Below are 14,565 nucleotides of genomic sequence, written 5' to 3'. Positions count from 1 at the left end.
TAACTGATCAACAAAGGGAAAGAATCAAGCCTTTATCCTGCTAAACACACTATATTTCAGAAGAACGAAATAAACGAAGAGGCAAAGTTCTTTACAGAAGTCTAGCTTATGCAAACAAAATGATCAAATTAGAAAATCACCATCTGGTGAGGAGGAAAATGTGACAGAAATCAGACGTTAACTTGCAGTAAAGGTGGGGTGGCCATGGCTCTGGGGGCTCTCACCTCCCCTGCACCCCTCCAGCTGCTGTGGGGGGCACCTCACCTGCCTGCAGACCATAGCTCTCCAGCCATGCAGGCCACACTGGGAGCAGAGAAACGGCTCCACTGGCTACACCAACTGGGTGACAGGCTAATTTGCATGTGCTTTGCATGCTATTTCATGTCCAGAATTTGCACAAATATGCCTGGAGCTCTGCCAAGGGGGCCACAGGCCTCTCCTTGGCGCAGCCCCGGGAGGGAGCCTCTAGGCCTGAGGCTTGGGACAGAGCCTGGCCTCCAGTGCCCAGCTCAGCTGAGCAATGTTTCAGAGCGGCTTGGGGATGGGGTAGAAAAAGGGTCCTAGGGGGAGCAGGGGTCTCAAGGATCTGGAGCTGATGCAGGTTGGGGCACCCACGCCATCCTACTGCCTCACAGACCCCCATCACCATGGGGGGCTCTCCACCCTTAACATCCCTCAGGCATTGACTCAGTTTCTCCCTATTGGGCTCGCCTTGACCCTGTGTGGGGGGGTGGTAAGGCGTAAAGAAGCCTGCTGTGATTTGTCGCCCCATTCCCAGTCCTGTCCAGGGGCACCCAGGCCAAGCCAGCTTTGCAGCTTACCAGGCCAGCTGGTATGAGGGGGAGGGGCCCTAAATGCCCAGGCCAGCTGGGACTGGCCCAAGGGCCCACCCGGCCAGTCGGGACGGTGACAAAGGGGCTGGGGGGCAATGCAGGGCAGATGGAGGAACCCTAGGCCCTGTAGGGTCGGGGAGACCTCCCCTCAGAAGTGCCCGTCTGGGGCCCAGCCAAGTGGGGCAGGTGAGATGGCAGCTGGTCACCCAACACTTGGGGAGCAGGCAAGGGGAACAGCCTGGTGTCCGATGGAGCTCCTGATAGAGGTGACACCAGATATCCCGCTGTGGGTGGAGCTGGGGGAGGGGAGGTGGGAGTGAGAGTTGCGTTCAGACCCTGTTGGAGTCCCAGCTCTATCACGCATTCGCTAGGGACCCTGGCCCGAAGCCTGAGGCCCCTCTGCAGCCTCAGCTTGCCCATCTGAAATGGGTGCTGTGATCCTGCGGTGTGTGAATGCACACAAAGAGCCTAGCACAGTGCCCAGCACACAGGAAGTGCTCAACGGGCACCGCGTGTTGTCCATGTTGTCATTGCAGAGGCTGGGGCTCAGGGCTCCTCGGGGGTCAGCAGGGTGCGGACAACAGGAGAGGGGGTTCTCGTCACTGAATGGCCAGCAGCCGGTTCAGTAGGGCACACGGCACTGGATACCTGCTCGCTGAACGGAAGTGTGAGAGGACAACTAGGAACCAGCAGCCACTAAGACGTTAACCAGCCAGTCAGAGGGTCCCCTGGAAGAATCTGAGCTCCAATCCCAGGTCTGTCCCTTCTTGGCCGTGCCATCCCAGGCAAGTCATTCCACGATCCCACCCCCAGGACCTCGACTTCCTCATCTATCAAACAGGAATAATGGCCACTAATAGATCCCTCCCTCACAGCTGATGGCCGGACGGGGAGCAGCAAATGGGTATGAAAACGGAGGAGGTGTGCACGATGCCCTAGACCGCTGCCCCCCTTCGGAGAGTTGGCCGAGGCTTCTGGGTGAGCCGCCTCCTCACCCGAGATGCCCAAGAGGTCATGCCCTCCCCCGGGGAGCAGCCAATGACCGCCCGGTAAGGGGGTACACAGTGGCCTGGCTCCTTGCTTGCCTCAAGGCAGGACGACCCCACCCCCGGCACTTGCTGCACCCCTCTCGAGCACTCTGCAGGCTCCCTCCCGCCCTTCTGTGAGCTGCCTGCAATAAATCACTTGCCCGGGAATCCCTGTCTCCGATTATGCCTCCCTATGCTTCCCACATCTGACCTAGGACAGGAAGTATTTTGTAAACCCTGAAGCATTGTTTTATTTTCCAGGAAATGCTGAAAAGAGAGGAGCTGACCAAGAATCATGTAAGGGGAAGAGGAGGTCTGCTCTGCGGGCAGTCATGCTGCCCTGCCCTCACGAGCTCCCAGGGAGGCAGGGGAGACAGACAGGAAACCAACAACATCGTAACATCAGGGACGGGTAAGACGAAAGCAGGGGGCAGAGGGTGGAGAATAATGGCAGCTACTTTAGGTGAGATGCTCTGGGAAGGCCTCTCTGAGGAGGTGACGAGGGCAGAGATGTGAAACATCAGAAGCCATGCTGACCTCTGCAGCCAGGCACAGGGAACAGCAGTGCAAAGGCCCTGAGGCAGGAGGATATCTGATACACCCAAAACCGGTGGGGAGCCCAGTGAGGTAGGAGTGAGTGGCATGAGATGAGGTCAGCAGTAGTGAGCAGCAAGCCATGCAGGGCCTTGTAGACTGTTACAGGACTTTTTATAGGACTTTGGGTTTTATTCCAAATAAGAGGGAGTCACTGAAGTTTTGAGCAGAGGAGGGACATGATCTGACTGAGGTTTTGAAAGGGTCTCTTTGGCTGCTAGGGCAAGGAGAGAGGCAAGGGAGACCAGGCAGAGGCTGCTGCAATAATCCAGGAAAGCCACAGTGGCGGTTCAGAAGGGAGGGCGGCGATGGACAACATGGTGAGAAGTGGTCAGACTCTGGGCATCATGAAGGTAGAGTCAGGAGGGCTTACTGAACGGAGCATGAAGGGGAGTCAGAAGACAGATGAATCCAACTACCCAATTTACAGAGGGGACAGAGGAACATGTTAATCCACACCACGGAGATACAACCAACAAAATCCGGCTGCGGGAAATTCCAGGGGACAAATAACCTGGTTTCTCCTACAGATAAATTGCCAAGGATGAAGGAAAAGATGGAGAGGGCACCTATGGACTAAAAGAGACTGAGACAGGGGTGCCTGGATGGCCCAGCCGGCCAAGCGTCTGACTCTTGATTTCGGCTCAGGTCATGATCTCACGGTTCGTGAGTTTGAGCCCTGCATTGGGCTCTGTGTTCACAGTGCAGAACCTGCTTGAGATTCTCTCTCTCTCGTTCTCTCTCTGCCCCTCCCCAACTCTCTCTCTAAACAATAAATAAACATTTTTTTAAAGGGAAAAAAAGAGACTAACACATCAACCAATAACAATATGTAAATCTTATTTGGATCTTGAGTCAAGTAAGCCATAAAAAGAAAAAGAAAGAAAGAAAGAAAGAAAGAAAGAAAGAAAGAAAGAAGAAAGAAAGAGAGAAAGAAAGGAAGAAAGAAAGAGAAAAAGAAAGAAGAAAGAAAGAAAGAAGGAAAGAAAAAGAAAGAAAGAAAGAAGGAAAGAAAAAGAAAGGAAGAAAGAAAGAAAGAAGGAAAGAAAAAGAAAGGAAGAAAGAAAGAAAGAAGGAAAGAAAAAGAAAGGAAGAAAGAAAGAAGGAAAGAAAAAGAAAGGAAGAAAGAAAGAAGGAAAGAAAGAAAGAAAGAAAGAAAGAAAGAAAGAAAGAAAGGAAGGAAGGAAGGAAGGAAGGAAGAAAGAAAGGTCTGCAATAACTGGGAACATGAATACTCAATGGATATGTGACAACATAAAGGAAAGGAAAGTTTCTTCTTAGGTATAATAATGGTACTGTGCTTATGTTGAGAAAAGTCTTTATCACTTAGAGATACATCTTGGTATATTTGTAATGAACTGATGCCTTGGAGTGATCCCACCCAGTTTGAATTACTAGGGGAAAAGGAGAATGGGGGCAGAAACGAAACAAGACTGGCCATCAACTGATAGGAGTTGTAGCTGAGCAACGGGTACGTGGTGGTTCGGGATACTATTCTCTCTACTTTTGTAAATGCTTATATTTTCCCATAATAAAAAGTTCAAACTGTAAAGAACAGAAGAGGAAACTGAGTCCCAAGGCAAGGTGTTGAATGGCCCAAGGCCCCTGCATGAGTCAGTATAAGGGCCAGGACCTCACCCTGTCGCCCCCCCCCCCCTCACCCCTGCCCCCAGCCCATGCTCCTGCCCTTCCTCAGCTGTCTCTCTTCTCCAGTGGTTGGTCAAGGTTGGACTGAGGCAGGCCAAGGGCAGGGTGGGTGGCCCTGGGAGGGCCCAGGTGGGACAGAAGGGAGCTGAGGGGCTCTGGGCCACCTGTCCCAGAAAGTCCAATGAGGCCAATGGCTTCAAATATTTGGCATATTCCCCACCAGCCTCATTTCCCACTTCCTCCCTCAGGTTCCTACACTGACTTCCTCCCCAGAGCCCCCTACAGCCCACCTCTCCAGCCTATGCACCTTTGTCCCTGCTGTCACTTTGCCTGGAAGGCACCTTCCACCTCTACGAATCTACCAGCTTTCTCCTTCCGGATCTACCTCCCGCAGAAGACCTTCCATGGTCTTCGGGAGCATGCCTCCTCTTCACTCCCTAACGACAGGTGCCATGGCGTAGAGGTCAAGAGCGGAGCCTCTAGATCCAGACCGCGTGGGTGTGAATCCTGCCTCAGCCACTTACTCGCAGTGTGACCTCAGGCGAGTCACTTAACTTCAGTTTCCACATCTGTAAAATGGGTATAACCTTGTAAGGTTACTAAGGAAACTAAATGAGTTAAAAAATACGATGAAGAAAATAGTGCCTGGCACATGTCAGTGGACCTCAGGCCCCCTTGGGCCCCCTGGCACTGCTGTCCAGGGCCTCCCTCCTTCGTCTCCCCCGCAGGAGACCTCAGTACCACGCACACGGTGGGTGCCCAACACCACTTTCATGGAGACTTGGCTTCTGCAATGCTTCTGCCTTCCTGACACCCAGACTTCCCTTAGCCCCTTGCCCATCCCACCAGGTTGCATCCACCCCAGGAAGGCAAGGAAGGAAGGAGAAAGAGGGGTCCCAGGAGGCCAGGAGAAACTGGTCCCATGAGGGGCCCAGTTCAAAACCAGCCACAAACAAAAATTTAAACCCAAGTGGCAGCATCCGACTCAAACGCCGTCAAACTAAGGGGAAAGCAATTCAAACGCTCATTTTTTAAGATTTCTAAGAAAAACCCCAGATATCATCAAGTATAATTTTAATTATGTTTTTATGAGTAATGACATTTGCTGTCAGAAAAGGCAAACAGCACGGCATGGCTGAAACGAAAAGGAAACATTCCCCATCTTGCTTGGCACTGAGCCTCCTAATACCTGCCCCCCAGAGGTAAGCTCTGATAACGAAGGGGTACACAGCCTTCCAGACATTTCTATGCAGTGTGGACACAGAGGTACACATGTATATATTTTTTTAACGGACTCATACTAAATATGCTATTCTACAAAGTCACTTGCCTCAACCTGCCATACCTGCTGACCATCTGTTCTTTCTGGTCAGATCTCCAAGCCTCTAAAACAGTGGCTGGCACCCGGGAGGCACTCAGTGGAGACTCACTGACCAAATGGAAGAACTGAACAGCTGCCTAAAATCACACGGGCCGGAGAGGTCCTAACTACACCACCGGCCCTCCTGATGTGGCTCTGCCACACTGACCGTCTCCACCCAGCTGTCTTTGCACCCCACTACGAGGGCACCTGGGGGAGAAACTGCCAGATCAAAGCTTTGATTACTATGGCCCACCTATCCTCCCCGGCTGAGGTGAGACTTCTGGTTTCCCACACTCTCTGCCACCTAAGAGCTTTATTATGATGAGGACTTTGATTTCTCGAATGCATTAACATTATTATAGTGACGCCACCCTTGATCATCGAATCTCTTGTGCCTCCTGAATAAATGAGAGCACGGCCGGTATTTCTGAGCGGCACCAGAGAATCAAACTCCACAAATGAGGAGTTATTCTCTCGGCAGTAAACAAACAGTTTGCGGACACAAAATTCGAAACCGTCTCGTTGATTTCGAAAAGAGGGATACTTTAATTTCTTTTTAACCGTCAGCTTCAAACAAGTAGCGATTGAGCCCGTCCACAGTACAAAAGAAGAGAAAATTAGGACTCCCCCACACTTCACCTCTCTTTCTCTTTACCCCTCTCCATTCCCTCTATAGGGTAGCCAGATGTAGCAACTAAAAATGCAAGACACCTACTTAAATTTACTTCCAGATAAACAACAAATAAAATTCCTAGTGCGAGTGCATTCCACGCAATATTTAGGGCACGCTTGTACTAAACAAATTTGTGGTTTCTCTGAAGGTCAAATGTAACTGGGCATCCTGGATTTACTTTATCCAGTAAGCCTACCGCAGCACCCCCTGCCCCCAGCATTTTAACATGAAGTGAGTTTTAAACTTTATTTATTTTATTTTTTTAATGTTTATTTATTTACTTGGGGAGAGCAGGGGAGAGGCAGAGAGAGACGGAATCCCAAGCAGGACCCTGTCAGCACAGAGCCCGGCAGGGGGCTCGTGAACTGTGAGATCATGACCTGAGCTGAAATCAAGAGTTGCGGCAAACTGACTGAGCCACCCAAGCGCCCCAATATCAAGTGATTTTTAAAGACTACCCGAGGCCTCCTCTGCCCTCCCAGCCATCAGGCAGCCCACTGGCCCTGCCACCCAAGAGGTCTAGGGAGGCACCCCTCCACCACGCCCACGGGCACACTCCCCCGCCTCTCCCTCCCCCCCCCCCCCAGATGGCCCCACCAACCTCCCTGGCGTTAGAGTTCCACCCCCTCAGAGCCAGGTTCCTGCTGGTCTTCTCCCCTTGTGGATTCCTTCCCACCCGTCCTTTCTGGTGGTAAGCTCTGTCTCTGGTCCCAGCTGCCGGGGGGGGGGGGGGGGGGGGGGGGGGGGGGGGGGTGGGGGGGGGGGGTAGGTGATGCCAGCACATGACCCTTGGCTAGCAGCCCCTCATTGCCGCTGCTGCAGAACCACCCGCCTAAGGGCAAGCCCAGGGCCCCACCCAGAGCCTGATGGGTGTTGAGGTCTAGCTGCCTGACCATCAAGTTCTGCTCGAAAGGGCCGCTCTAGCTCCAGAGCTCATGGTGGGTCCCTGAGGTTGTCCGTGGCCACCTGCATCGGAGCTCCGCTTCTCCCTCCACCCCATCCTGCCTGCTTCCTTCCCTGGTGTCCACGGGCAAGGCTCAGGGACACCCCTCCCCCCACCCCCCCCGCCACCTACACACTGATCCCCCTCACTTTCTACCCGGCCTGTCCTCAGTCCCCATCTCCCCCCACCCCTGCCCCAGTCTGCTGCCCCCCTGGCTGGAAACCAGCCACAAAGTGCCTACATCAGGTGGGTCTGATGCTGGTTAATGGAGTTTGCTTGGCTTTCCAGTACATTCTACATTTTCCACAATAAACACATATTATTTTGGGAATAAGAAAATAAAAGCTTTTTTTTTTTAATTTAAGAAAAATGTAAAACCAAATCAAGCACCCCTCCTCCACCTGGCACACCCACTCCTTCCCCACCCCCCCCCACCTGCCCCCTCATCCTGTTTCCCGGGGGGGAGGCTTCCCCCAAATGGGTGAACTCCCCCACCCCAAGTGCTCTCCCCTGTCCCACCAGGTCCACAGGCCCTTTCACCTCTCCAGTGAAGGCTTTCTACCACCAGCTTATCCCTGCTGTGGGGCTATATGCAAATTTATGAGTGGTTTCCTCAACTCCTGTGGGGGACAAGAAAAATGCTGTATGTGTCCCGAGGTTGGTGACATGAGGGGCCACATTCACTCATTCCCTAAGGGAGCTAGGGCTATCCGGTGCCAGGCACTGGGGACACTGGGAACAGGACACAGACCCTGCCCTGGACTTCATGGCCTTTGGGGCAACAACCAAATGCCCCGGAGGGTGCTATGGGGGAGGGGGGCGCTGAGCAGCAGGCCCAGGTAGAGAAACTTCTGGGAGGAACAGAAGTCTCAGCCACCCCAGGGTGAGAAGAAATGTGTAGGGAGGAGGAGGGAGAGTGTTCTAGTGTGGGGGGGGGGGGGTGGGGAACAGCCTGTGCACAGGCCTGCAGGTGAGAGAAGCATGACTTATTTGAGGAACTGAGAGCAGTTCAGAGCAGCTGGAGGGCAGAGGGAGGGTGAAAAGAAAGAGGAAACACAGGCTTGGGGAGGGCAACGGTGCCAGTTTTAGGAGATTGCCCTTTGTCCATTTGCAGGATGCAGAGCAGGGTCAGCTCTGCATCCTACAAAGGTGACCCTCCTGCTCCTTGAGATTGGTTAGTATTCTCAGCAGCCGCAACCCCCAGTCACACTTAATCTTGCACCTCCCACCCACAGCGCCTGAACTTTAGTCACTGAGGACCTGAAACCTGCATCTCCGTGGAGACAGCAAGCCCCCAGCAGCCAGCTTCACAGCCCTCTTGCTCTTGCAATAGAGAATACAGGTTAAGAGCATGGACTCTGGAGCCTAAGTTCAAATCCGAGCTCCTCCACTTTCAGACTGTGTGACCTTGGACAGATCACTTCTCTGTGCCTCAGTCTCCCCTTTTGTAAAATGGGGATAATAGCGTCCCTACTTCATTGGGCTTTTGTGAGGATTGAATGAGTTAATAGTTGGAATAGGACCTGGCACACGACGAATGCTGTGTGCTGGTAGTTTCTACTGTTATTACTGCACCCTCTTCTCGAGACTTCCCCCCCCCCCCCAGGGCCAATCCCTTCCAGGCACTAACACATCCCCCCCTTGCCTCTCCCTACCCCTGAAGCACCCCTCCATGCTTCCTTACCCTCTCCATTACTAGGAGCCAAGACAGCCAGGGAGGGGGATCCTTGGGGTTCTAGAACAATCACACTCTGACCTGCGTCTGGGGCCTCACCCCAGCTCCCTGGAGCCCAGTGGAGAGAGCACTGGACTTGGAGCCAGGAACTGAGTGCCATCCCTGGCTCTGCTGCTGACCTTCTCTGGGCCTCAGTCTCCCCCTCTGCAAGTCCAGGACAAGAACATCTTGCAGATGTCTTGGCTGTCAAAGAAGCAACAAGGGCCAGAAAGAAACTCTGCACATGTCCATATCCGTCATAGACCTCAGAACCCCTGGCCTCTTCTTCTGGCCTGGGTTTCCTCCTCCACACGATGGAATCAGGAGATTTTCTCTGAGCTCGCCACGAGGACCCCAGAAGCTGAAGATGGCCTGGCTTGGGACTTCCCAAACTCCCTGAAGCTGAACAGAACTTTCCCAAAGGCTGAGACAGAGACAGAGACAGAGACCTCTGGTCTGAGCTGAGCACCCCAGGAAGAAAATGCCAACCCAGGGGCCTGAGGGAAGCCAGACTTCTACCAGGCCTTCTACCAAGCCTAGATTAGACCAGGGCACTCAAACCAGGGGCCCAAAAAGACCCTCTGAAGCCATCGGGACTGTGACGTTTATCTCCAAATGTCATCACTATCCATCAGCCGTAGGACCAGAAAGGGCCTAAATGGGACTGTCTGATTTTGGTGGCTCTTAGTCCTGGGGGATGGAAGGAAAGCCCCAGAGGAGGCTCACTCCCCAGCTTCAGGTTGCCAGCTACTTCCCATAGTCCAAATTCATTCATTCACTCATTCTACAAACATTTACTCGGTGCCAGGCCCTGGTCAGGTTCAGGGTCAATGGCAGAAGTGAATGGAACAGATTCCTACCCTGAAGGCACCTCTGGTGCAGAGGGTGACAGACAAGACATAAATAACTAAACCACAAGGCAGACTAGGTTGAAGAATGCAGGGCAGGAGGCAAGGATCTCACCTGGGGTATCACGAAGCTTCCTGGAGGGGGTGGTTTGTGAGTGGTGATTTGCATGTGATGGGAAGGTCAGGTGGACCTTTGGAAGGCATAGAACTTCCAAAATCATTGACGGTTCTGTTTGCACCCCGGCTGTGCCAGAGCCAGGGCAATGTAGGTTATTTATGGTTGTGCCCAGAGAAAAGCGGCCACATGTGTCACTGCACGTGGGGTGCAGAGCTGGGCTGTGGGGGTAGGGGGCAGCCGGGGCTTGAAGCTGGGTCTGGCCAAGCTCTGGGGTTTGCCACTGTGCCCCTCACACCCTGATGACTCTTTAATCTTTTCCTGCCCTCCTAAGGCAAAAATAAGAGGGAGAGGGTTCCAACCGGCAGCAAGTGGCCTGGGGGATAGGGAGGAGAGCAGTGTCAGAAAGGCCATGGCTTCTGCTGTATTTGCAGGCTACTTAGCATCTCCTCCTTCTCTCCTCCCCACTCCCATCCCAGCTATGAGGGAAGGGGTAGAGAGACAGAAGAAAATGTCTTTAATTGTAAACCAGACACGGCATAGGGCGCATCAACTGCTGTGTTTCTCCCAGCCCACTCTGATCCATAAATAGCTTACGCACCAAGCTGGCATAAGCCCACCCGCCCTGCTGGGACCACACCGCCCCAGGCCAGAGACTCGGAACCCCCGGGCCTGGGTCCCAGCTTCCCCAGGAACCTATTTCCTGCGTTTTCCCCAGGGTAAAGGCCTCCGCTGCTAGCTGCCTTTCCCAAGGGGCCGGGCGCAGGGGCATCCTGGCATTGCCTGGGTGATGCCCGCGAGCCCCGGTGCCTGCAAGGCAGCCCCGGCGCGCGTCCACCTCTCTCCAGTGCCCAATCCCCGAGGTATCAGCCTCTGCGCCCACCGCAGACCCGCATCCCTAACTGGCCCCCTCCCTCCGCACCCTCTCTCCCAGGGCCAGACCCCCTACCTGGGGGCAGGAGGGCCCGGCACCATCGGCGGCGCCACGGGGCAGAGCGGGGCGTCTGGGGCCGGCCTCAAGCCCGGACGACTTCCCGGGGGAAGAGGAGGCTGCGCCGCCGCCGCCGCCGCCACCGCCGCCGCCACCGCGTCTCTCCGGACCGCGTCGGGGCTGCGGGAAGGAGGAAGGTCAGAGCCGAGGAGGCGGGGGGGAGGAAGGAGGAGGCGTGCACAGATGGGCGCAGATTAGAGAGGCATTTTTAGCGAGCCAATGGCAGCTCGGCGCAGGGCGGCGCGGTGCCTGCGCAGGTGCCGAGGAGGCAGCTCCCGGCTTAGCAGGCGCCCGCGGAGGGGGGACCCGCTCCCCCAGGTCCCCCGCCGGCGCCCGCCTCCAGGGGCTGCTCCCGGCGGGCGCCCGCCCGCCCCTCGTCCCCCCACCCCCAGCCCCCCTGCAACGGCTCTCCGGAGCCGGGGGCGTCGCTCCCCTCCCCTCATTGCCCTGTCCACACCTTCTGGGACATTCTTCCGGCCCTGACCGTCCGTCTGTCGGTTTCTGGCCTCTCCTAATCCTACGTGTTCTGGTACGAGCGGGTGCGTGTATGGTGAGAGTGAGAGTGTGTGTGTGTGTGTGTGTGTGTGTGTGTGTGTGTGTGTGAGCGAGCGCGCTCTGGAGGGACGGCCCCTCCTCCCCCATCCCATCCTCCCCCGCCCCCACATCACCTTCGCCCAGAAGTGCCCCCGTTGACCCCATGGGGCAGGTATTAAACCTCGTGCCCTAGTTCCTGTTGGACCTGCTGTCCCCAAGATAGACCCTAGGCCATCTCCTTGGGGCTGGGGGGGGGGGGGGGGAGGGTTGTTGTAACCCCCACCGGCTTTGCCTTGACCCCTCGCTCTTCTTGCCCTGAACCGGGAATGTTTCGGGGAGCGTGGACACTGCAGGGAGACTGGGGCAGCTCTCTTCACTGTAGATAGATGCAAGGGGCTAATGACTTATTCAACACCGATCTGTTGAGAGCCTATCTTGTGCAAGGCACCACCGGGGCTGGGCTCCCTCCGGTAGAGTGCAAAACAGACCAAATCTCTACCCTCAGGCAGAGCATGTGTGAGGGGAAAATGCTGAGTATAACAAATAGTATAAAGAATATGTTTTAAGATTGTATGCACAAAGTAGGAAAATAAAGCTAGGGAAAGGGGAAGTTAATGGGAGTGTTCACAGGGTGGTTAGGCATTTATGGGGAACGGGGGTGGCTGAGTTTGACTGTAAGCCCCTCAGGTGGTCCTGCAAACTCTCCTTAGCCACAGACCTCACCACTCCCTATTGTGTGTACCTGGGCTGATCACACATGCTTCCTGCCATCCCTCTCCCATCCTCCCTCACCAGAGGCACCGAATGAAATTCATGACCCTAGTGACCAGGGGGAATGCCCACGTGCAGCATTTGTTCAATGAGAATTCTCTGAGTACTGACTTCCCGTTAGGTGTTAGAGCCCGGAGGAATTCAACACCTAGTTAGGGGGGCCAGATGACAGTACCTACCCCAAGGATGAAGAGGACAGCCACGTGAGTGCCCAACGTCCCAGAGAAGGTCAAAGGGCTCTGGCTTAGGGTCATCCAGGAAGGCTTCCTGAAGGAGGCAGTATCCCGATGAGTGTGCTGGGATTCTGATGAGCCAGATGGGGCAAGAGGCAGCAAAGGATTATTGAGACAGGCCAGCAAAGCCAGGAGACATTTGGCAGATGGCTGGGCTGGGGTCCCAGAGCAAAATGGACACCCTCCATGTAAGGAATACGGTCATGTCTGGAGCTGATGAAATCCCACCATCTTCCACACCCTAGCAGTTCCTGGTTCCAGTTGCCCTCCCATCAACCTGGAATTTCCCATTGCCAGGAGGAGATGTGTTGAGCATGTAGAGGAGAAATCATGGACTCCACTCAATTGCTTGTTTGCTGGGTAAAAAAGGACATATTACTTAACCCCTCTGAGGTTTAACTTCCTTATCTTAATAAGCTGTGTCACAACTTACTTAATTGATCTATGCCTTGGTTCCCTTGTTTGGAAAATGGACACGGCAACAACACCTGCCTCACAGGTCCTGTGAATGTTACACAAGACAATAAAGATGAATTGCTTAGCACATAAGTACTCAGAGACTTTTCTTGTTTTTATTATCACGATAATTACACTTGCTTCACCGGGTTGTTGGAATTAGACAAAGGATGTCAGGCACCTAGTTTAGTGCCTGGAACATAACAGGTGTGAAATAAATCGTGACTATTATTACCATTAACTACAAGTACCCCCAAATCTCTCCCCTTTTGGTCTACCATGGTGCTGTGACGTTCCTGTTAGAATTTTCTTAATGTGAGGAGGCTAATTCCCCAAGAGCTCTTAAAATACAGTCTGGGATGGATAGACTACAATACCTGCCCCTCCCTACGTTAGCCTGCTTTGATGTAGATGGAATGGAGCCCAGGACTGGTATGGTTTTAAAAGGCAGTAAAATCCAGAGCAGGGGACACTGACGGATAAGAGGCACTCGGTGTCCCTTGGCAGCCAGGCATTTGGTGGAGGATGGTAAATGGGCTCATAATGCAGAGGGGAAGAAGGGCTAGAAGCTGAAACCAGTTAGGGCAGCTGTGGGAAGGAGAATAGAGGGTTAGACCTGATGGGGCAGATGATGGAGAGAACAGTAGGGAAGTGAGGAGGCTGACAGGCTGGGCTTACTCCCCTTGAAGTTGAGATATGCCCAGCCTAGAATTAAGACCCTAGCAGCCCAAGCCCTGGGGGGAAAAAAAATTGGAGTGGAAAACACACACACACTGGTCCATGTGTAAACAAAATAACATTTTGTTTTGGAAATTGACACAGAATTTCCATGCTTCTTAAAATTGAACTAGCTTCCTTCTCGATTTTCTGATTGTAAAACTTAGGCTTATCAGAGCTGACCATCCCCATCTCTCTCCCCCCTTATTGTTCTGTGCCCCATCCAGAGAATAATATTCATCTGCTTCACTCTTCAAGGCACTTTTCACATCTCTTGTTTCCCCAACAATTCACTGTTCTCAGTCCCATTAAGTTCCAGATACAGGGATTCAATGGGACCCTTCTCCCCACTGAGAGCCCCAAGCCATGCCTCGGTCATGCTAGCCTCCTGTGCTAGACTCTGCATGCCACACAGAGCAAGGAGGCAGGCACAGCCCTCCCCGGATGAGTTTCCAATGCAGACAAGACAAAAAGGACATGTTCAGACCGGCACTGAACAAGCCTGTGGAATCCACCAATGAGCGAACAATATATTAGTGATCAACATCACATGGTTAGCCTGGGAACGGTGGAGGGGAGATGGGAAAGATTTGGATTCCCTTTTTGTTCCATCCAATATGGAAGGCTTCAAGGAGGAGGTGAAGTTTTGAAGAGTTTCTCTATACTCCCCACATCTCTGGTTGGAAAGGAAGGGCAGGAAGTGTGTCCCAATTTTGACAGAGCAGGACTCTGAAGCCCAGAGAGGAAAAGTGACTCGTCAAGGTCACACAGCGCATCGGTGACAGAGCTGGGCTAAAAACAGATCTCCTGACTTTTGGTCAGGTGCTGTCGTCACCAGATTCCTCTACCTCCCCCACAAACCTGCACGGAGGTGGGGCAGGACAGAGCGGGAAAGCCATTGGCCCAGGAGCCCATGGTGTTTTATTTTTTGAGCTGCCTCCCAACAGCACACACAGAGGTGAGCAAGACACCCCCAAGGGACAAAAGTACTGTAAAAACAGCCTCACAGCCCCTTCTGCCCTCTCCTTATCTTCCCACCAGCTGGCTTCGCACTTGCAAATTGGTTTCCATCACCTGCTGGGTGGACAGAGGCTGTTGCCAGCTG

At 53.6% G+C, this 14,565-nt stretch overlaps 1 protein-coding gene across 3 annotated transcripts in view; it reads right to left on the bottom strand.

The window, feature by feature from the left end:
- PACSIN1 (protein kinase C and casein kinase substrate in neurons 1) overlaps window positions 1-10,865 on the bottom strand; it is a 57,162-nt gene extending 46,297 nt beyond the window's left edge. Inside the window, exon 1 of one of the 3 annotated variants that reach the window (XM_086706633.1) lies at window positions 10,708-10,865. Coding sequence is in view for 2 of the 3 variants with exons in the window: in XM_086706636.1 (XP_086562762.1) it covers window positions 9,759-9,864 (106 nt within the window). In the remaining variant the exon portion in view is untranslated. Of the gene's footprint in view, window positions 1-9,758; window positions 9,957-10,707 lie in introns of those variants that run through there. The other 2 variants (XM_086706632.1, XM_086706636.1) reach the window with 2 other exon arrangements.
- Between the last annotated feature and the right edge of the window lie 3,700 nt (window positions 10,866-14,565).

This window comes from Puma concolor, chromosome B2, assembly GCF_028749965.1.
Source record: "Puma concolor isolate L17-30 chromosome B2, mPumCon1.1.hap2, whole genome shotgun sequence".
NCBI lineage: Eukaryota > Metazoa > Chordata > Mammalia > Carnivora > Felidae > Puma > Puma concolor.
Note: the sequence above shows the minus strand (reverse complement) of the source record. Positions and strands in the feature narration are given on the sequence as shown.